This window comes from Leucoraja erinacea, chromosome 2 (assembly GCF_028641065.1).
Source record: "Leucoraja erinacea ecotype New England chromosome 2, Leri_hhj_1, whole genome shotgun sequence".
Classification (NCBI taxonomy): domain Eukaryota; kingdom Metazoa; phylum Chordata; class Chondrichthyes; order Rajiformes; family Rajidae; genus Leucoraja; species Leucoraja erinaceus.
The window spans coordinates 137,692,608-137,716,650 of NC_073378.1; the positions used below are offsets into that span (position 1 = coordinate 137,692,608).

Consider the following 24,043-nt stretch of genomic DNA (forward strand, 5'->3'; position numbering starts at 1 on the left):
TACCCAATAACAACCACTAAATCTACCCTCCTTAGCTCCTGTCTAATGATATTGCAATCTGCTTTTCCCCAATGATGTACCTTTCCCCAGCACCCAGACCTGTCCCTATTCAAAACTATCATACAATTTATCCCCCCCCCCCCCCCACCCCCACTTGACTCCATCCAAGGACCCAAGCAGTCGTTCCAGGTGCGGCAAAGGTTCACCTGCACCTCCTCCAACCTCATCTATTGCATCCGCTGCTCTAGATGTCAGCTGATCTACATCAGTGAGACCAAGCACAGGCTTGGCGATCGCTTCACCGAACACCTCCCCTCAGTTTGCAATAACCAACCTGATCTCCCGGTGGCTCAGCACTTCAACTCGCCCTCCCATTCCGATCCGACCTTTCTGTCCTGGGCTCCTCCATGGCCAGAGTGAGTCCCACCGTAAATTGGAGGAGCAGCACCTCATATTCTGCTTTGGGTAGTTTATACCCCAGCGGTATCAACATTGAATTCTCCAATTTTAGGTAGCCTCCTGCTTTCTCCTCCCCTTCCCAGCTCTCCAACAGCCTACTGTCTCCCCCTCTTCCTTTCTTCTTCCCGCCCCCACCAACCCCATGTCAGCCTGAAGAAGAGTCTTGCCCAGAAACGTCACCTATTCTTTCGCTCCATAAATGCTGCCTCACCTGCTGAGCTTCTCCAGCATTTTTATCTACCTTGGATATTTCCAGCATTTGCAGTTCCTTCTTATACAATTTATGAAGTTGTGATCACTATCCCCAGTCACCTGTCCAGGCTTGTTTCCCAATGTATGGCCCCTCATTGAGTCAGACTCTCCACATATTGTTTACTCCGGCTATTAAATTCACAGAATCAATTCTGCCCAGTCAAATTCTCTTGCCCTGAGTAAGGCCCAGTCAATATTGGGGAGGTTTATATTCTAGTCCTCTTGAAATGATGCTAACATTGCATTTGCCTTCATTACCATTGACTCAACCTACAAATGAACCTTTTGTGAATCCTGCATCAGCACTACACCTTTATTCCTTCTACAGAAGTGCATGACTGTACACTTTGCTATGCTGTATTCCAATTTCCCCTTTGCCCACATTCCCAACCTAAGTAGCTCTTTAAACTCGGCTTGTACTCGCTAGAATTTAGAAGATTGAGGGGGGATCTTATAGAAACTTACAAAATTCTTAAGGGGTTGGACAGGCTAGATGCAGGAAGATTATTCCCGATGTTGGGGAAGTCCAGAACTAGTGGTCACAGTTTAAGGATAAGAGGGAAGTCTTTTAGGACCGAGATGAGAAAAACATTTTTTACACAGAGAGTGGTGAATCTCTGGAATTCTCTGCCACAGAGGGTAGTCGAGGCCAGTTCATTGGCTATATTAAAGATGGAGTTAGATGTGGCCCTTGTGGCTAAAGGGATCAGGGGGTATGGAGAGAAGGCAGGGATGGGATACTGAGTTGGATGATCAACCATGATCATATTGAATGGCGGTGCAGGCTCGAAGGGCCGAATGGCCTACTCCTGCACCTATTTTCTATGTTTCTATGTTTCTAAACTCCTTGCATCCTCAACACTACTGAACCCTAGTGCAGAACCCAGCCCTGCAGCATATCACTAGTCACAGGCCTCCAATCTGACAAGCAACCCTCCACTACCATCTTCTGACTCTTATCACCAAGCTAATTTAATATCCAATTGTCTAACTCATCCTGGATCCCATGTGTTCTAACCTTTTAGACCAACCTACTGTGTACGATCTTGTCAAATTGCTTGCTAAAGTCCATGCAGAATCACAGAGTGATACAGTGTGGAAACAGGCCCTTCAGCCCAACTCGCCCACACCGGCCAACATGTCCCAGCTATACCAGTCCCACCTGCCTGCGCTTTGTCCATATCTCTCCTAACCTGTCCTATCCATGTACCTGTTAACTGCTTCTTAAATGATGGGATAGTCCCAGCCTCAACTACCTCCTCCGGCAGTTTGTTGCATACACCCACCACCCTTTGTGTGCAAAAGTTACCCCTCGGAATCCTATTAAATATTTTTCCCTTCACGTTCTCATCCAAATCATTGATGTAGATGACAAACAGTAACGGGCCCAGCACTGAACCCTGAGGCACACCACTAGTCACAGGCCTCCAGTCCGAGAATCAACCTTCCACCATCACCCTCTGCTTCCTTCCATGGAGCCAATTTTCTATCCATTCAGCTCTCTCCTTGGACCCCATGTGGTCTAACATTCCAGAGCAGCCTACCATGCGGAACCTTGTCGAATGCCTCACTGAACATGTACACAACATCTACAGCTCTGCCCTCATTGACATTTTTGGTCACACCTTCAAAAAAAATCAGATTTGTGGGACACGACCTTCTTCATACTGACTATCCCTAATTAGCCCTTGCCCATTCAAATGCCTGCATATAATATCCCTCAGAATACTCTTCAGTAACTTACCAACTACAGATGTTACACTCACCGGCCTTTTGTACCCAGCATTTTCCCTGCAGGCTCACTGACTAATAATTTACTGCAATATCTCTACGTCATTTCTTAAACAAATGATCAACATTGGCTACTGTTCCATCATCTGGGAGATCACCTGTGGCTGGAGATGATAAAAGATCTTTGTCAATGTCACTGCAATCTCCTCACCTAGCTCCTGCAGTCTCCTTTCAGAAACAATAGACAGGGTTGGTATAGTAGACATAGAAACATAGACAATAGGTGCAGGAGTAGGCCATTCGGCCCTTCGAGCCTGCACCGCCATTGGATATGATCATGGCTGATCATCCAACTCAGTATCCTGTTCCTGCCTTCTCTCCACACCCCCTGATCCCTTTAGCCACAAGGGCCACATCTAACTCCCTCTTAAATATAGCCAATGAACTGGCCTCAACTACCTTCTGCGGCAGAGAATTCCAGAGATTCATCACTCTCTGTGTGAAAAAAGTTTTCCTCATCTCGGTCTTAAAAGATTTCCCCCTTATCCTTAAACTGTGACCCCTTGTTCTGGACTTCCCCAACATCGGGAACAATCTTCCTGCATCTAGCCTGTCCAACCCCTTAAGTAGACAGAAGATGGTTGTCTACGATTACAACAGGCTGTCTACCTCCTGCCCGATAGCAGCAGTGAGAAGGTTTGACCGATACCCTAACCCTAAAGCCTGTCCACCATCAACAAGTCTCAGGTCAGGACTGCAAACTAGCTTCACTGGCTTGGATAAGTGTAGCATCAACACCATTCACCAGCCGCCTTGACAGGCATCCCATCCACTGCCATTCACTCATCCTACCAACAACACAGTGGCAGCAGTTTGCACTGCAGCTATACCCATTAGTCACCACCTCATGGTGACCGGCTGTCAAAGGGGTATCTACCACTCTTCTCAAGCATCTGTCACCAAGGCAGACGGTACACATCACCAGTCTCCAGGGCCACTGCCTGAATTGATCCTATCCATGCTACCACCGAACAAGCCGATGGTGTATGCACTGAGTCGCTGAGCATATTCAGCACTAAGATATAAAGGGAAGTATAGGGCATGGGGTTGGTGGGAGTAGCCTTAGTTGTGTTGGAAAGCAGAACACATATTCCTGATGCTTGTGCTTCCAGCCCATGCCTCACAGGTGCAGCTGACAACAGTCTGAGGAGGAGGAGGAGGGGAGGGGGGGGAATAGGGGGTCAGTCCCCAAAACCCTAAGCCTCCCATGCTCTCCACTGCCATCAGGTAGAAGGTACAGGAGCCTGAAATCTGCAACATCCAGGTTCAGTAACAGCTGCTTCCCCACAGCCATCAGACTATTAAAAATAACTTCAAACAAACTCTGAGCTATAACAGCCTTTATCTGTTTATTGATGTATATATATATATATTCTATGGTATATGGACACACTGATCTGTTCTGTATTTATGACTACAATATTCTGTTGTGCTGCAGCAAAGCAAGAATTAAATTGTCCTATCTGGGACACATGACAATAAACTCTCTTGACTTGACACTTCCTGAGCTCCAGGCCATGCTCTGCATGAAATAATGACACTACTGCTGCAACATATGTTGTGACAATGAGTTAAATCCAGATAACACCTAGTACGTCGTTAGGAGTGTGGCCAATATTCGGAGTTGACTGACACACCCATGATTAATGTTATGTGAATATTTGCTAACAGAATCCTGTTGTCCTTCACAGTCTTGTTCATTAAGAAGCAGCTCTGACATAATAGATGAGGTGCTGTCTGGTTCATAAGACCTGTCAATCTGTGCCTTAAAAATACCCACTGACTTGGCCTCCACAGCTGTCTGTGGCAAAGAATTCCACATATTCACCACCCTCTGACTAGAGACATTCCTTCTCATCTCCTTTCTAAAGGTAAGTTCTTTTATTCTAAGGCTGTGCCATCGAATCCTAGACTCTCCCACTTATGGAAATATCCTCTCCACATCCACTCTATCCAGACCTTTCACTATTTGGTAATTTTCAATAAGATCGCCCCTCATCCTTCTAAACCTAGCGAGTAAAGGCCCAGTGCTGTCAAATGCTGTGTACGCACAGCATTCTGACCCACAAGATCGGCACAAGGCAGCCCCTCCTTCCCCTCTCCTGACTGCAATGCTGGCACAGGAACTTTGCCAGAGCTACCCGGATGGCAAAGCTGGTAAATATAAATGTGAAAAGGGAGCAAATGCAGAAGAGAGGGAAGCAGTGGCTGTGGAGGGAGTGGGGATGGTCTGAGGGACTAAATTCAAGAGGCTTGACAGGTAAGTTGGGAGTCAAGGATGTTTCATTGTCAGGTGCACAGGGGTCTGAAACAATGGCAGAGGGGCCAACACCATGAAGAGGTTTAGAATTAGCACAGAAACAGGCCCTTCGGTCAACTTGTCCAAACTAAGTTGTATAAATGATCAAAACTACATGATAACCCCATTCTGCCTGCCTTTGGCCTGGTGAATCTTTTGAGTATCCTTTCAGGCTTACTGACATCCCTCCTATAGTTGGGTGACCAGACTGCACACAATACTCCAAGTCTGGTCTCACCAATGACTTGTAAGGTTGCATCATGACATCCTAACTCCTGTATTCAATACCCTGGCCAATGAAGGGAAGCGTGGCAAGTGCTTTCTTCACCTGCGTCACCAGTTCAAGATTCAAGAGAGTTTATTGTCATGTGTTCTAGATAGGACAATGAGATTCTTGCTTTGCTTCAGCACAACAGAATATAGTAGGCATAAATAAATACAGAATAAATCAGTGTGACCATATTCCAATGAATATATATATACACACATAAATAAACAGATAAAGTGCAATGGGCTATTAATGATCAGAGTTTTGTTTGAGTTGAGTTTAATAGCCTGATGGCTGTGGGGAAGTCGCTATTTCTGAACCTGGATGTTGCAGATTTCAGGCTCCTGTACCTTTTACCTGAAAGCTGCGGAGAGATGAGTGTGTGGCCAGGATGGTGTGGGTCTTTGATGATGCTGGCAGCCTTTTTGAGGCAGCGACTGCGATAGATCCCCTCGATGGAAGGAAGGTCAGAACCGATGATGGACTGGGCAGTGTTTACTACTTTTTGTAGTCTTTTCCGCTCCTGGGCGCTCAAGTTGCCGAACCAAGCCACGATGCAACCGGTCAGCATGCTCTCGACTGTGCACCTGTAGAAGTTAGAGAGAGTCCTCCTTGTCATACCAACTCTCCGTAATCTTCTCAGGAAGTAGAGTCGCTGATGTGCTTTCAGGAGACTGTGCCTATCCTCCCTGGTCTCTCTACTCTACAACCCGCTCCAGGACCCTGTGCAAGCCCTGCCCAGGTTTGACTTGCCAAAATGAACCGCCGCACTTGTCAGAATTAAATAACATTTATACAAGTACACCAATTATAATGGATAGCAGCTTAATCAAATGAATACGGTAGTGCCTAAGACTGGGATCTGGGGCCATGAATCGAGTAGGGAGATACACAGGCTGTCTCCAGCCACTCACACGTGTGTGTGTGTGTGTGTGTGTGTGTGTGTGTGTGTTGGAATCACTACTGTCTGAGTCGTGCTTCAGTGAATACACTGCTGTCCTCGCTTGAACAGAGCAGACTTGTCTAGTTAATTGCCTCATTCTTATCACTGAATCTTTATCTCCCTCTTATAATTAATGGAGCTATACAGCAAACAAATACACCCTAAAGTCCAACTTGGCCATGCCCATCAAGGTGCCTTCCTGCTGCACGACATGATACGCTAGAACTTTATTTGTCCCAGGAGGGAATGTGATCATCTATTTATCTGCACTGGCCATATCCATCTAAACGTTTTCCACTCATGTACCAGTCTAAATGTCTTGACACTTTTTCACACAGAGAGTTGTGAGTCTGTGGAATTCTCTATCTCAGAGGGCGGTGGAGGCCGGTTCTCTGGATACTTTCAAGAGCGAGCTTGATAGGGCACTTGAAGATAGAGGAGTCCGGGGATATGGGGAGAAGGCAGGAAAGTGGTACTGATTTTGGATGATCAGCCATGATTGCATTGAATGGCGGTGCTGGCTTGAAGGGCCGAATGGCCTACTCCTGCACCTATTGTCTATTATCTATTGTCTTTTAAGCTTTGTCGGTGTACCTGCTTCTACCATTTCTTCTAACACCTTGTTCCATGTACACACCACTCTGCATGTGGGAAAAATTGTCCCTCAAGTCCACTTTAGAATATTCTCCTCTCACCTTAAACCTATCTTTTATTTGTTAACTCCCCTGGCCTGGGAACAAGGCTGTGACTATCTATTCCATATATGCCCCATCTCATTTCATTAAACTCTTAAGGATTAGAATAATACGTACTCCCTAGTGCAATGAAAATCCCTGTTCACATGGAGCACTCGGAGTAAATATTACACATACAGGAATGATAAATACAACAATCATTCAAACGAAGAGTGAAAACAGCGGAATGGTGCAAGATTGTCGTATAAAGTCCCAAGTTTACAAAAGAATATTGAAGTGCAATAACGGAATGACCGAGTCATCTCCCTGAATATAGAGGAGAGGAAATGGAATGGCAGGGTGACAGGTATATTATGATAGAACTTGATTTATCCCAAGAGAGAAATTGATCTGCCAACAGTCATAAAACACAAAATACATGAAACATGAAATTAAAGTGACGAGTGGAAAGGATTGGGGACGTGTAAAGATTAGGGGAGGAGGGGAGGGGAGTCAGTCTCAGTCTCGGTCTACCACATGACAGAAAGGAAAGGAGTAGTTTGATAGCCACAAGGAAGAAGGATCTGTGGCGATCTGTCCTGCAACTTGGTGGAACCAGTCTGTTGCTGAACGTACTCCTTAGGTTGACCAGTGTGTCATGGATGTATCCTTTCCTTGGACACTTTTGGACTGGATGGAAGAAAGTGATGAGGATAGACTCGTCCTCCTTTGCTCCAGGGAAAATAGTTCCAGCCTATCCAATCTCGCCTCATAACTCAGGCCCTCCAGTCCCGGCAATGTCCTTGTGAATCATTTCTGTACCCTCTCTCACTTCCTGTTGTATGGTAATCAGAACTGCAACACAATATTCCAGGTGTGATCTTGCCAACATCTTGGCTAGTTGAAACATGATGTTCCAACGCCTATACTCAATGCCTCAAAGGCAAGCACACCCCATTATCACAATATCAAGTTTCAAAAAAGTTTAATTGTCATATGCACCAGGAGCAAGAAAATTCTTACTTTATAAACACATCAAGTTTAGTTTATTATTGTCACTTGTACCGAAATACAGTGAAAATCTTTTTTTATTGTGTGCTATCCAAAAGACTAAACGTGATTACAATCAAGCTGTCCACAGTGTACAGATACAGGATAAAGGGACAATATAAAGGGTATATTATTTAGTGCAAGATAAAATCCAATTAAAGATAGTTCAAAGGTATGTAATGAGGTGGATGGGAGGTCAGGACGAGAGGAGGGTTTAGTTACCTGAAGGACCCGGTGAGCCATGGCCATGGCCATACCATGGCAGCAGGGCTGGCTCGCCCATGGTGGAACCGGCACCTGGCTGGAGAGGGAAGCCTTCAAGTACGGCCCCTGCTCAACCCCGAGTCTGAAGTACCGGAGAGGGTGGAGGGAGTTGAAGACGGCAGCGGATGCAAGAACAGAGGGCCACTAAGAAGAACTGGGGGGCGTTGCTTTTCCCGCCCTCAAGGTCGGCTGCAGGAGGTGTCCCTGGGGCACAAAGGCTGAAGGTAGACAGGCGAGGAGAGGGACGATGGTAACAGGACGATCCGTACAGAGGCGACGGCTGCAATGGGCCTTTATGACCAGCTGCAGCTGCGACGGTAAAATGCAGCCAAAACTCTGCGACTCGTGTATGGTCTCAGTGGGCTGCTTCGATGCTCTCTGTACTAAATCTGGGATTGTATGTACGCATTGTGATAACACTGAACTTTATGCAAAAAAAGAATTTCACTGTATCTTGGTACATGTGATTTTTTTTTTAATACATTACATTAGGTAATGACCACTCCCTGTAACTCCTATCTCTGAAACTTCACACTCCTCGATGAGCGTGAGACCGATCCAGCTTCTGAACGTAGCTGCAGCTGGATATACTTCCTGCAGGTATCGGCCTCATGGGCATTGGAATCTCCCTGACTTCCAACATCCTGCAGGAGGAACATTCCTTTATGCTACCTGCCATCTCTACTGTACTAAGACCACAGAGAAAAGAAGAAGAAAAAAATAACTTAACTATTAGGCCCTAAAATGCTCATGATTCTCTAAAGTCTTCACAAGATTTACCAGGCACAGACCAGTGGGTGTGGACACAAGATTTACCAGGCACAGACCAGAATCATGCAACTGCAACATCAGTGAAGAAGCTCCATGTAGTTTGGGACAAAGCATTTGCTTCATGAGAAACATAGAAAAAAATTTGCAGGAGTTGGCCATTGACCCTTTGAGCCAGCACAACCATTCAATATGATCACAGCTGATCATCTAAAATCATTACCCCATTCCTGCTCCCCCAATGTGACCCCTGGATCTGGACTTCCCCAACATCGGGAACATTTTGACTGCATCTTTCCTGTCCAGTCCTTTAAGAATTTTATAGGTTTCTATCAGATCCCTTCTCATCCTTCAAAATTACAATGAATAGCTCAGGATCAAGCCCAGTCATCATATGTCAGTCCCGCCATCTTGACACATTAACCTGACGAACCTACATTGCACTCCCTCAATACCAATAATGTCCTTCCTCAAATTAGGACATCAAAATTGCACACAATATTCTAGGTGCGGTCTCATTGCTCCTAAACTCAAATCCTCTCGCAATGAAGGCCAACCTGCCATTAGCTTTCTTCACTGCCTGCTGTACCTGCATGCTTACTTTCAGTGACTGATGTACAAGCACACCCAGGTCTCGTTGCACCTCACCTTTTCCTAATCTGACACCATTCAGATAATAATCTGCCTTCCTGTTTTTGCCACCAAAGTGTATAACCTCACATTTATCCACATTATACTGCATCTGCCATGCAAAGGCATTGTGACATCATCAGCTGGCTTCAGCAGTTAGATTTTAAAAAACATTTAAAAATTGGTGAACAATTTTAGTAAAAAACTCGGGAAATAATGAATCAAATTTACAGATGAGGGGATTTTTGAAATCATGAGGTAAATCTCTACCGGAATATGTAATTTTCACCGTTACCGCCTCGGGTTTTCGAGGAGATGTGAATCACACACACACACACACACACAGAGTTTTATTTCATATTAGACCAACCGGGACCCGTTGGGTCCCGTCCCCACAACACGCGATTGCCGGGGGGGGGGGGGAGGGGGGGGGGAGGAGGAGGAGGGGTAGAGGGGGGAGGGAGAGGTGGAGGGGAGAGTGAGGGGGGTAGAGGGGGTGGATGGGGGGTATTGGGGAGGGGGTATAGAGAGGGGGGGAGGGAGAGAGGAGGTGGGGAGAAAGGAGGGTGTGTGATGTGAAACACACAAAATGACACCACACCCACACAGTTTTATATATACTAGACCAAGTGCAGACCCGTTGGGTCTGTTCCCCCAGCGTGCGGTTGTGGGGGGCGGCGGCGGCATGCAGCGTCACACACACTAACTACCCCCGCACTCAAGCTAATTAATTACCCCCCTTGATATTATATTAATATTATTAATTTGCTCCTTTTACCCCATAAACACCTTATCTACTGACGCATAGTCCCCAACTTGCAGTCACACCTAGAGAGGGGGGGAGGGTGCGGTGGTAGAGAGTGAGGGCAGAGAGTGAGGGCAGAGAGAGAAGGGGCAGAGACAGAGTCACAGAGAGAGGGGAATGAGGGAGAGGGGGGTGGAGAGGAGGAGAAGAGGGAGGGTGGGTGAGGGGGGGGGGGGGGAGGGGGGGGGAGGGGAGGAGAGAGAGAGGGTGAGAGTGAGGGGGGTGAGGTGGGGAGCAGGGAGGTAGGGTAGGGGGTGTGGAGGGGAGGGCATTTAGGGGAGGGAGGGTGGAGGAGGAGAGAGAGAGAGGGAGGGGGGAGGGGAGGAGAGAGAGAAAGTGTGCTGGGAGGGGGGGGGGAGAGCAGGAGAGGGGGGAGGGAGGGAGGGTGGAGGGGGGGGGTAGGGTTGTGTGAGGGGAGGGGGGTTTAGGGGAGGAATGGTGGGGGAGTGGATGGAGGGGAGAAAAAAAAGGGGAGAGGGATAGGGGGGGGGGGGGGGGGAGGGGGGTGGGGGAGAGGGGGGGGGGGGGGGAGGGGGGGGGAGGGAGAGGGGGAGGGGGGGGAGAGGACCTAAAAAACACATTTTAGAACCAAAAAAGGCACATTCTGCAAGCATTGTAGAACCAAAAGAGACACTTTTTGCAAACATTTTAGAACCAATAGACACTTTTTGCAAACATTTTAGAACCAATAGAAACATTCTGCAAGCGTTTTAGAACCACTAAGGACACTTACATTTGAGTAGACGTGTTCAGAAGGTACAGATGCTTGGAAGCATGTGGCAATAGTTTTTTTGTCTCTGTGATCAGGCTTCTGAACGGTCCTTCCGGAAGCGAGGGTACTGCTCGATTCATATCCATCCTCTTATGAACAGTGGATTTTGTCTATAGAACTGATGCGCTACATTCTGCACTCTGTATCTTCCCCTTTGCTCTATCTATTTGACTTGAGTTTGACGATTGTATTTTGTATAGTATATCTGAATTAGAAAATAGGTGCAGGAGGTGGCCATTTGGCCCTTCGAGCCAGTACCACCATTCAATGTGATCATCCACAATCAGAAACCCATGCCTGCTTTCTCCCCATATCCCTTGATCCCGCTAGCCACGAGATCTCTATATAACTGCAATTGATTGGATAGCATGCAAAACAAAGCTTTTCACTGTACCTCTGTACATGTGACATTAATAAGCCTGAACCTAAACCTCTTAAAACTGACCCCCTATCAACAAGGAGGACAAAGGCAACAATTTGGAGCTTTCTCTCCCAATTAACACCACTCTGAGCACCATTCCTTGAACATCACTGAATCTGAATCTTAATCTTAGTTTACATTCCATAGACAAGCCACAGACAGACAAGAGCTCTACAAAATCACAAGGTCAATAGATAAGGTGAATGCACAGTATTCTTCCCAAGATAGGGGAATGAAGAACTAGAAGACATAGGTTTAAGGTGTGAGGGGACCTGAAGGGCAACTTTTCCACACAGAGAATGGTGGGCATACGTAACCACTGCCAGAGGGGGTGGTTGAAGCAGGTACAATAACATGGAAAAGACATTTTGACAGGTACATTGAGAGGAATGGTTTACAGGGGTATGGTCCACATGCAGGCAAATGGGATTAGGTTAGGTGGGCATGGTCAGCATGAATAGGTTTGGGCCAAAGGACCTGCAAGAGCGTTCTATAACACTGTGACTCTCTAAAATTTGACCAACAGTCAGGCTATAATCAATGACTGTTTTTGTCTTACAATTCCAGCCTCTGCTAAGTGTTGAACTAACACCCACACCCAGAGCAAGACCTAGACTCATCTGAAGAGAATGGAGAAGCCAACTCATTTGAAGAATGTAAGGTCAACCAGCAAAATGGCAGATCCTTGTCCCACCATGACCAAAGCTGAAGCGTGTCAGTCTCATGATTGCCACAAGGGTGATATCACCGTGAAACCTTCCGCTCAGCATCAGAGCAGTAGCAACTCCCAGTCAGATGGTGGCAGCATTGCAGGCCTCCTCATTCATCCCACTAATGAGAAGATGAGCATCTATCAGGCCTTCAGGAAGAAGTTACTGCCGTCAGAAACAGCCCTCCTTCTGCTTGAGGCCCAAGCTGCCACTGGCTTCATCATTGATCCCGTGACAGAGCAGAAGCTGCCCGTGGATGAGGCATTGCAGGCTGGAATCATTGGATCAGACGTGTACAATAAACTGTTGGCTGCAGAAAAGGCAGTGTCGGGTTACAGGGACCCATCCACGGGGAACACAATCTCCCTCTTCCAAGCCATGAAGAAGGAGCTGGTTGCGAGTTCTTATGGCATGCGCCTCTTGGAAGCTCAGCTGGCAACAGGTGGCATCATTGACCCAGTCTCTAGTCACCAGATTCCCTTGGAAGCTGCCTACCAGAAAGGAATATTCGATCCAGAGATGAACAAGGTTCTCTCAAACCCCACCGATGACACCAAGGGTTTTTTTGACCCCAACACTCAAGAGAACCTCAGCTACATGGAGCTGAAGCAGCGATGCACAACCGAGTCCCACTCTGGCCTCTGCTTTCTGATCATCACAGATAAGGTGGTGAAAGGAGTCCAGATATCTACAGATGAACAAAGCAAGATGGCCTTTAAAAAGGCTTTGGTTTCAGTGAATTCTGGCAGGCTCAGGGGACGAAGAGTGACATTATGGGAGGTCATCAATTCTGAATACTTCACTGCAGAACAAATCAGTGAATTCCTCACAGATTTCAAATTGGGTAAAACCACAGTTGAGAAAATCATCACCATGGCCTCCACACAAATTCAACAGATCGAGAAGGAGAAAAAGGTAGCCATGTTTCATGGCTTGAGGCGCAAAGTGTCTGCCCAGCAACTGCTAGACTCCAAGATCATTGATCAGAAACTCTACCACAAACTGGAACAAGGAATAACCAGTGTTAAAGAGGTTACTGAACTCAAGTCTGTAGATCAGTATCTAACTGGAACATGCAGCATTGCAGGGATCCTCGTGGAGTCGACCAACGAGAAGATGAGCATCTACCAGGCCATGAAGAAGCATCTGCTGATGCCTGGAACGGCCTTGATCCTCTTGGAAGCTCAGGCAGCGACCGGCTTTGTCATTGACCCGGTCAAGAACGTGAAACTGACGGTCGATGAGGCAGTTGAGAGCTGTCTTGTTGGCAAAGAGCTCCACCAGAAGCTGCTGTCGGCAGAAAAGGCAGTCACTGGTTACAAAGACCCCTACACGGGCAACGTGATCTCCTTGTTCCAGGCACTGAATAAGGATCTGATCGTCAAGGACCATGGCATCCGCCTGCTGGAGGCACAGATTGCCACGGGAGGCATCATTGATCCAGTGAACAGCCATCGTCTTCCCGTCGAAGTGGCGTATAGGAGAGGAATGTTTGATGATCAGATGAACAAGGTTCTCTCTGATGCTGGTGATGACACCAAAGGCTTCTTCGACCCCAATACGAAAGAGAACCTGACCTACCTGCAGCTGAAGCAGAGATGTGTGAATGAGCAAGACACTGGGCTCTGCCTGTTGTGTTTGAGAGACCTGAGTTATATAGACAAGCAAACAGAAGCTAATCTCAAACAGAACAGCTTCCTGGTTACTGTGGGCAAATTTCAAGGGAGAACCCTGACATTATGGGAATTCCTCAACTCTGACTACATGACAGATAGAATGAGAAAAAAGATTGTGCAGCAGTACACCTCACACTCGATATCCATCTCCCACATCATTACCACCTTCAGCAGGATCATTGATGAGGTACAAAGGAAATCTGATGCCCCATTTAGTGTTGATGGGTTTCGAAAGAAAGTCCCTGTTCAGGAACTTGTGACCTCCGAGGTTATCAGGATTGATACGTACGAAGATCTCCAGGAAGGCAAGATTACACTGCAAGAGCTAGTTCTGATGGATTCAGTGAGGAAGTACTTACAAGGTGCTAGCAGTATAGCAGGGATCCTTGTGGAGTCGACCAACGAGAAGATGAGCATCTACCAGGCCATGAAGAAGCATCTGCTGATGCCTGGAACGGCCTTGGTCCTCTTGGAAGCTCAGGCAGCGACCGGCTTTGTCATTGACCCGGTCAAGAACGTGAAACTGACGGTCGATGAGGCGGTTGAGAGCTGTCTCGTTGGCAAAGAGCTCCACAAGAAGCTGCTGTCGGCAGAAAGGGCAGTCACTGGTTACAAAGATCCCTACACGGGCAACGTCATCTCCTTGTTCCAGGCACTGCAGAAGGATCTGATCGTCAAGGACCATGGCATCCGCCTGCTGGAGGCACAGATTGCCACGGGAGGCATCATTGACCCAGTGCACAGCCATCGCCTTCCCGTCGAAGTGGCGTATAGGAGAGGAATGTTTGATGATCAGATGAACAAGGTTCTGTCTGATGCTGGTGATGACACCAAAGGCTTCTTCGACCCCAATACAAAAGAGAATCTGACCTACCTACAGCTGAAGCAGAGATGTGTGAGTGACAAAGACACCGGGCTGAGCTTGCTAAAGATTACAAATGGAGGAGTGAAGAATTGGCAAGGCTACAGCATTGGAGAAATAGAGAGTGCTTTTAAGCGGGAGACAATGAATGTTTCATATGGCAGGTTCAAGGGGAAGTCTGTCACAATTTGGGAACTCATCCACTCTGAGTACTTCTCTGAGGAGAAGAGGAAGGAGCTGATGGAGATGTACAGGCGGAAGGAAATTGACATGACGATCATCATCACAAGAATCACCACAGTCATTGAACAAACTGAGAGCCAGGAAAGTACTGTCAGTTCCTGCATTGTTCTTCCCACTCAGAGCACGCAGGCTTGCACTGCCGAAGAGACTGAAGCAGCCTTTCGAGAGAGAACGCTCTGCTTCTCAATCTGGTATCTCATTCATTCCAAACTTTTCACTGAAGAGGAGTGTAGAACGTTGATGGAGAAATACAGAAGGAAGGAGATTGACCTGGAGTCTGTGATCAGAACCATCACCCGTCTCATAGAGCAGACACAAACCCTGGTGGACACTTCCATTACATTCTCTGGCCTACGAGCAGAAATCTCTCTGCAGGAACTTGTGGAGTCAGAGATCATTGATCAGAAGACATTGCTGGAGCTGCAGGAGGGGAAAAAGACCGTGCAAGATGTGAGTGAGCAAGGTTCAGTGAAGATCTACCTCCAGGGTTCAGACAGCATTGCAGGGATCCTTGTGGAGTCGACCAACGAGAAGATGAGCATCTACCAGGCCATGAAGAAGCATCTGCTGATGCCTGGAACGGCCTTGATCCTCTTAGAAGCTCAGGCAGCGACCGGCTTTGTCATTGACCCGGTGAAGAACGTGAAACTGACGGTCGATGAGGCGGTTGAGAGCTGTCTCGTTGGCAAAGAGCTCCACCAGAAGCTGCTGTCGGCAGAAAGGGCAGTCACTGGTTACAAAGACCCCTACACGGGCAACGTGATCTCCTTGTTCCAGGCACTGCAGAAGGATCTGATCGTCAAGGACCATGGCATCCGCCTGCTGGAGGCACAGATTGCCACGGGAGGCATCATTGACCCAGTGCACAGCCATCGCCTTCCCGTCGAAGTGGCGTATAGGAGAGGAATGTTTGATGATCAGATGAACAAGGTTCTCTCTGATGCTGGTGATGACACCAAAGGCTTCTTCGACCCCAATACAAAAGAGAACCTGACCTACCTGCAGCTGAAGCAGAGATGTGTGAGTGACAAAGACACCGGGCTGAGCTTGCTAAAGATTACAAATGGAGGAGTGAAGAATCGGCAAGGCTACAGCATTGGAGAAATAGAGAGTGCTTTTAAGCGGGAGACAATGAATGTTTCATATGGCAGGTTCAAGGGGAAGTCTGTCACAATTTGGGAACTCATCCACTCTGAGTACTTCTCTGAGGGGAAGAGGAAGGAGCTGATGGAGATGTACAGGCGGAAGGAGATTGACATGACGATCATCATCACAAGAATCACCACAGTCATTGAACAAACTGATAGCCAGGAAAGTACTGTCAGTTCCTGCGTTGTTCTTCCCACTCAGAGCACGCAGGCTTACACTGCCGAAGAGACTGAAGCAGCCTTTCGAGAGAGAACGCTCTGCTTCTCAATCTGGTATCTCATTCATTCCAAACTTTTCACTGAAGAAGAGCGTAGAACGTTGATGGAGAAATACACAAGGAAGGAGATTGACCTGGAGTCTGTGATCAGAACCATCACCCGTCTCATAGAGCAGACACAAACCCTGGTGGACACTTCCATTACATTCTCTGGCCTACGAGCAGAAATCTCTCTGCAGGAACTTGTGGAGTCAGAGATCATCGATCAGAAGACATTGCTGGAGCTGCAGGAGGGGACGAAGACCGTGCAAGATGTGAGTGAGCAAGATTCAGTGAAGGTCTACCTCAAGGGTTCAGATAGCATTGCAGGGATCCTTGTGGAGTCGACCAACGAGAAGATGAGCATCTACCAGGCCATGAAGAAGCATCTCCTGATGCCTGGAACGGCCTTGATCCTCTTGGAAGCTCAGGCAGCGACCGGCTTTGTCATTGACCCGGTGAAGAACGTGAAATTGACGGTCGATGAGGCGGTTGAGAGCTGTCTCGTTGGCAAAGAGCTCCACCAGAAGCTGCTGTCGGCAGAAAGGGCAGTCACTGGTTACAAAGATCCCTACACGGGCAACGTCATCTCCTTGTTCCAGGCACTGCAGAAGGATCTGATCGTCAAGGACCATGGCATCCGCCTGCTGGAGGCACAGATTGCCACGGGAGGCATCATTGACCCAGTGCACAGCCATCGCCTTCCCGTCGAAGTGGCGTATAGGAGAGGAATGTTTGATGATCAGATGAACAAGGTTCTCTCTGATGCTGGTGATGACACCAAAGGCTTCTTCGACCCCAATACAAAAGAGAATCTGACCTACCTACAGCTGAAGCAGAGATGTGTGAGTGACAAAGACACCGGGCTGAGCTTGCTAAAGATTACAAATGGAGGAGTGAAGAATTGGCAAGGCTACAGCATTGGAGAAATAGAGAGTGCTTTTAAGCGGGAGACAATGAATGTTTCATATGGCAGGTTCAAGGGGAAGTCTGTCACAATTTGGGAACTCATCCACTCTGAGTACTTCTCTGAGGGGAAGAGGAAGGAGCTGATGGAGATGTACAGGCGGAAGGAAATTGACATGACGATCATCATCACAAGAATCACCACAGTCATTGAACAAACTGAGAGCCAGGAAAGTACTGTCAGTTCCTGCATTGTTCTTCCCACTCAGAGCACGCAGGCTTGCACTGCCGAAGAGACTGAAGCAGCCTTTCGAGAGAGAACGCTCTGCTTCTCAATCTGGTATCTCATTCATTCCAAACTTTTCACTGAAGAGGAGTGTAGAACGTTGATGGAGAAATACAGAAGGAAGGAGATTGACCTGGAGTCTGTGATCAGAACCATCACCCGTCTCATAGAGCAGACACAAACCCTGGTGGACACTTCCATTACATTCTCTGGCCTACGAGCAGAAATCTCTCTGCAGGAACTTGTGGAGTCAGAGATCATCGATCAGAAGACATTGCTGGAGCTGCAGGAGGGGAAGAAGACCGTGCAAGATGTGAGTGAGCAAGATTCAGTGAAGATTTACCTCAAGGGTTCAGATAGCATTGCAGGGATCCTTGTGGAGTCGACCAACGAGAAGATGAGCATCTACCAGGCCATGAAGAAGCATCTGCTGATGCCTGGAACGGCCTTGATCCTCTTAGAAGCTCAGGCAGCGACCGGCTTTGTCATTGACCCGGTGAAGAACGTGAAACTGACGGTCGATGAGGCGGTTGAGAGCCGCCTCGTTGGCAAAGAGCTCCACCAGAAGCTGCTGTCGGCAGAAAGGGCAGTCACTGGTTACAAAGATCCCTACACGGGCAACGTGATCTCCTTGTTCCAGGCACTGCAGAAGGATCTGATCGTCAAGGACCATGGCATCCGCCTGCTGGAGGCACAGATTGCCACGGGAGGCATCATTGACCCAGTGCACAGCCATCGCCTTCCCGTCGAAGTGGCGTATAGGAGAGGAATGTTTGATGATCACATGAACAAGGTTCTCTCTGATGCTGGTGATGACACCAAAGGCTTCTTCGACCCCAATACAAAAGAGAACCTGACCTACCTGCAGCTGAAGCAGAGATGTGTGAGTGACCAAGACACTGGGCTGAGCTTGCTAAAGATTACAAATGGAGGAGTGAAGAATCGGCAAGGCTACAGCATTGGAGAAATAGAGAGTGCTTTTAAGCGGGAGACAATGAATGTTTCATATGGCAGGTTCAAGGGGAAGTCTGTCACAATTTGGGAACTCATCCACTCTGAGTACTTCTCTGAGGAGAAGAGGAAGGAGCTGATGGAGATGTACAGGCGGAAGGAAATTGACATGACGATCATCATCACAAGAATCACCACAGTCATTGAACAAACTGAGAGCCAGGAAAGTACTGTCAGTTCCTGCGTTGTTCTTCCCACTCAGAGCACGCAGGCTTACACTGTCGAAGAGACTGAAGCAGCCTTTCGAGAGAGAACGCTCTGCTTCTCAATCTGGTACCTCATTCATTCCAAACTTTTCACTGAAGAGGAGTGTAGAACGTTGATGGAGAAATACAGAAGGAAGGAGATTGACCTGGAGTCTGTGATCAGAACCATCACCCGTCTCATAGAGCAGACACAAACCCTGGTGGACACTTCCATTACATTCTCTGGCCTACGAGCAGAAATCTCTCTGCAGGAACTTGTGGAGTCAGAGATCATTGATCAGAAGACATTGCTGGAGCTGCAGGAGGGGAAGACGACCGTGCAAGATGTGAGTGAGCAAGATTCAGTGAAGATCTACCTCCAGGGTTCAGACAGCATTGCAGGGATCCTTGTGGAGTCGACCAACGAGAAGATGAGCATCTACCAGGCCATGAAGAAGCATCTGCTGATGCCTGGAACGGCCTTGATCCTCTTAGAAGCTCAGGCAGCGACCGGCTTTGTCATTGACCCGGTGAAGAACGTGAAACTGACGGTCAATGAGGCAGTTGAGAGCTGTCTCATTGGCAAAGAGCTCCACCAGAAGCTGCTGTCGGCAGAAAGGGCAGTCACCGGTTACAAAGATCCCTACACGGGCAACGTGATCTCCTTGTTCCAGGCACTGCAGAAGGATCTGATCGTCAAGGACCATGGCATCCGCCTGCTGGAGGCACAGATTGCCACGGGAGGCATCATTGACCCAGTGCACAGCCATCGCCTTCCCGTCGAAGTGGCGTATAGGAGAGGAATGTTTGATGATCAGATGAACAAGGTTCTCTCTGATGCTGGTGATGACACCAAAGGCTTCTTCGACCCCAATACAAAAGAGAACCTGACCTACCTGCAGCTGAAGCAGAGATGTGTGAGTGACAAAGACACCGGGCTGAGCTTGCTAAAGATTACAAATGGAGGAGTGAAGAATCGGCAAGGCTACAGCATTGGAGAAATAGAGAGTGCTTTTAAGAGGGAGACAATGAATGTTTCATATGGCAGGTTCAAGGGGAAGTCTGTCACAATTTGGGAACTCATCCACTCTGAGTACTTCTCTGAGGAGAAGAGGAAGGAGCTGATGGAGATGTACAGGCGGAAGGAAATTGACATGACGATCATCATCACAAGAATCACCTCAGTCATTGAACAAACTGAGAGCCAGGAAAGTACTGTCAGTTCCTGCATTGTTCTTCCCACTCAGAGCACGCAGGCTTGCACTGCCGAAGAGACTGAAGCAGCCTTTCGAGAGAGAACGCTCTGCTTCTCAATCTGGTATCTCATTCATTCCAAACTTTTCACTGAAGAGGAGTGTAGAACGTTGATGGAGAAATACAGAAGGAAGGAGATTGACCTGGAGTCTGTGATCAGAACCATCACCCGTCTCATAGAGCAGACACAAACCCTGGTGGACACTTCCATTACATTCTCTGGCCTACGAGCAGAAATCTCTCTGCAGGAACTTGTGGAGTCAGAGATCATTGATCAGAAGACATTGCTGGAGCTGCAGGAGGGGAAGAAGACCGTGCAAGATGTGAGTGAGCAAGATTCAGTGAAGATCTACCTCAAGGGTTCAGACAGCATTGCAGGGATCCTTGTGGAGTCGACCAACGAGAAGATGAGCATCTACCAGGCCATGAAGAAGCATCTGCTGATGCCTGGAACGGCCTTGATCCTCTTAGAAGCTCAGGCAGCGACCGGCTTTGTCATTGACCCGGTGAAGAACGTGAAACTGACGGTCGATGAGGCGGTTGAGAGCTGTCTCATTGGCAAAGAGCTCCACCAGAAGCTACTGTCTGCAGAAAGGGCAGTCACTGGTTACAAAGATCCCTACACGGGCAACGTGATCTCCTTGTTCCAGGCACTGCAGAAGGATCTGATCGTCAAGGACCATGGCATCCGCCTGCTGGAGGCACAGATTGCCACGGGAGGCATCATTGACCCAGTGCACAGCCATCGCCTTCCCGTCGAAGTGGCGTATAGGAGAGGAATGTTTGATGATCACATGAACAAGGTTCTCTCTGATGCTGGTGATGACACCAAAGGCTTCTTCGACCCCAATACAAAAGAGAACCTGACCTACCTGCAGCTGAAGCAGAGATGTGTGAGTGACAAAGACACCGGGCTGAGCTTGCTAAAGATTACAAATGGAGGAGTGAAGAATCGGCAAGGCTACAGCATTGGAGAAATAGAGAGTGCTTTTAAGCGGGAGACAATGAATGTTTCATATGGCAGGTTCAAGGGGAAGTCTGTCACAATTTGGGAAACTCATCCACTCTGAGTACTTCTCTGAGGAGAAGAGGAAGGAGCTGATGGAGATGTACAGGCGGAAGGAAATTGACATGACGATCATCATCACAAGAATCACCACAGTCATTGAACAAACTGAGAGCCAGGAAAGTACTGTCAGTTCCTGCGTTGTTCTTCCCACTCAGAGCACGCAGGCTTACACTGTCGAAGAGACTGAAGCAGCCTTTCGAGAGAGAACGCTCTGCTTCTCAATCTGGTACCTCATTCATTCCAAACTTTTCACTGAAGAGGAGTGTAGAACGTTGATGGAGAAATACAGAAGGAAGGAGATTGACCTGGAGTCTGTGATCAGAACCATCACCCGTCTCATAGAGCAGACACAAACCCTGGTGGACACTTCCATTACATTCTCTGGCCTACGAGCAGAAATCTCTCTGCAGGAACTTGTGGAGTCAGAGATCATTGATCAGAAGACATTGCTGGAGCTGCAGGAGGGGAAGACGACCGTGCAAGATGTGAGTGAGCAAGATTCAGTGAAGATCTACCTCAAGGGTTCAGACAGCATTGCAGGGATCCTTGTGGAGTCGACCAACGAGAAGATGAGCATCTACCAGGCCATGAAGAAGCATCTGCTGATGCCTGGAACGGCCTTGATCCTCTTAGAAGCTCAGGCAGCGACCGGCTTTGTCATTGACCCGGTGAAGAACGTGAAACTGACGGTCGATGAGGCGGTTGAGAGCTGTCTCGTTGGCAAAGAGCTCCACCAGAAGCTGCTGTCGGCAGAAAGGGCAGTCACTGGTTACAAAGATCCCTACACGGGCAACGTGATCTCCTTGTTCCAGGCACTGCAGAAGGATCTGATCGTCAAGGACCATGGCATCCGCCTGCTGGAGGCACAGATTGCCACGGGAGGCATCATTGACCCAGTGCACAGCCATCGCCTTCCCGTCGAAGTGGCGTATAGGAGAGGAATGTTTGATGATCAGATGAACAAGGTTCTCTCTGATGCTGGTGATGACACCAAAGGCTTCTTCGACCCCAATACAAAAGAGAACCTGACCTACCTGCAGCTGAAGCAGAGATGTGTGAGTGACAAAGACACTGGGCTGAGCTTGCTAAAGATTACAAATGGAGGAGTGAAGAATCGGCAAGGCTACAGCATTGGAGAAATAGAGAGTGCTTTTAAGAGGGAGACAATGAATGTTTCATATGGCAGGTTCAAGGGGAAGTCTGTCACAATTTGGGAACTCATCCACTCTGAGTACTTCTCTGAGGAGAAGAGGAAGGAGCTGATGGAGATGTACAGGCGGAAGGAAATTGACATGACGATCATCATCACAAGAATCACCTCAGTCATTGAACAAACTGAGAGCCAGGAAAGTACTGTCAGTTCCTGCATTGTTCTTCCCACTCAGAGCACGCAGGCTTGCACTGCCGAAGAGACTGAAGCAGCCTTTCGAGAGAGAACGCTCTGCTTCTCAATCTGGTATCTCATTCATTCCAAACTTTTCACTGAAGAGGAGTGTAGAACGTTGATGGAGAAATACAGAAGGAAGGAGATTGACCTGGAGTCTGTGATCAGAACCATCACCCGTCTCATAGAGCAGACACAAACCCTGGTGGACACTTCCATTACATTCTCTGGCCTACGAGCAGAAATCTCTCTGCAGGAACTTGTGGAGTCAGAGATCATTGATCAGAAGACATTGCTGGAGCTGCAGGAGGGGAAGAAGACCGTGCAAGATGTGAGTGAGCAAGATTCAGTGAAGATCTACCTCAAGGGTTCAGACAGCATTGCAGGGATCCTTGTGGAGTCGACCAACGAGAAGATGAGCATCTACCAGGCCATGAAGAAGCATCTGCTGATGCCTGGAACGGCCTTGATCCTCTTAGAAGCTCAGGCAGCGACCGGCTTTGTCATTGACCCGGTGAAGAACGTGAAACTGACGGTCGATGAGGCGGTTGAGAGCTGTCTCATTGGCAAAGAGCTCCACCAGAAGCTACTGTCTGCAGAAAGGGCAGTCACTGGTTACAAAGATCCCTACACGGGCAACGTGATCTCCTTGTTCCAGGCACTGCAGAAGGATCTGATCGTCAAGGACCATGGCATCCGCCTGCTGGAGGCACAGATTGCCACGGGAGGCATCATTGACCCAGTGCACAGCCATCGCCTTCCCGTCGAAGTGGCGTATAGGAGAGGAATGTTTGATGATCACATGAACAAGGTTCTCTCTGATGCTGGTGATGACACCAAAGGCTTCTTCGACCCCAATACAAAAGAGAACCTGACCTACCTGCAGCTGAAGCAGAGATGTGTTAAGGATCCTCTGACTGATCTGTATTTTCTGTTATTGAGAAGATAAATGAATCTAATAAATTTTGTTTGTTGATTTTCATCCTGAGTTATATTTTCTTCATTTAATACTTCTTGATGGAATCACATTGCTTCCTTATGCCCTTGTCCCACTTAGGAAACCTGAAGGGAAACCTCTGGAAACTTCACTTGCGCCCCACCCAAGGTTTCCGTGTGGTTTCCGTGCGGTTCCCGGAAGTTTTTGTCAGTCTCCCTAATGGTCGAAAGTGGTTTCCGCTTCTATGGACCGGCGATTATTTCAAAAAATTCAAAACCGATCGTGACTAAAAATCAGTTGTCGTTTTTAAAATTGGTAATTTTTTAGTCAAAGCTGGTTGCGATGCTAGTTGCAGGTGGTTGCCGGAGGTTGCAGGTAGACCTTCCTTGGTAAGACCTTCTTTGCTGGAGGTTGCAGGTAGTGGAAGGTAAGACCTTCCACTACCTGCAACCTCCGGAAACCACCTTCAACTAGCATTGCAACTGGCTTCGACTAAAAAATTACCGATTTTTAAAACGGCAACCTATTTTTAGTCGCGGCTGGTTTTGAATTTTTTGAAATGATCGCCGGAACATAGAAGAAGCGGAAACCGCTTTCGACCATTAGGGAGACTGACAAAAACATCCGGGAACCACACGAAAACCTTGGGTGGGGCGCAAAGTCTCCAGAGGTTTGTTTCCGTTCAGGTTTCGTAAGTGGGACAGGGGCATTATTTTATC

At 47.9% G+C, this 24,043-nt stretch overlaps 1 protein-coding gene across 1 annotated transcript in view; it reads left to right on the plus strand.

Moving 5' to 3' along the window:
• The window catches only part of LOC129716009 (epiplakin-like), a 25,028-nt gene extending 1,659 nt beyond the window's left edge, over positions 1-23,369 (plus strand). Inside the window, 2 exon segments of the mRNA XM_055665886.1 lie at positions 11,964-20,989; positions 20,991-23,369. Coding sequence (XP_055521861.1) covers positions 12,026-20,989; positions 20,991-23,336 — 11,310 coding nt within the window. The 5' untranslated portion in view covers positions 11,964-12,025 and the 3' untranslated portion in view covers positions 23,337-23,369.
• Positions 23,370-24,043: the final 674 nt, after the last annotated feature.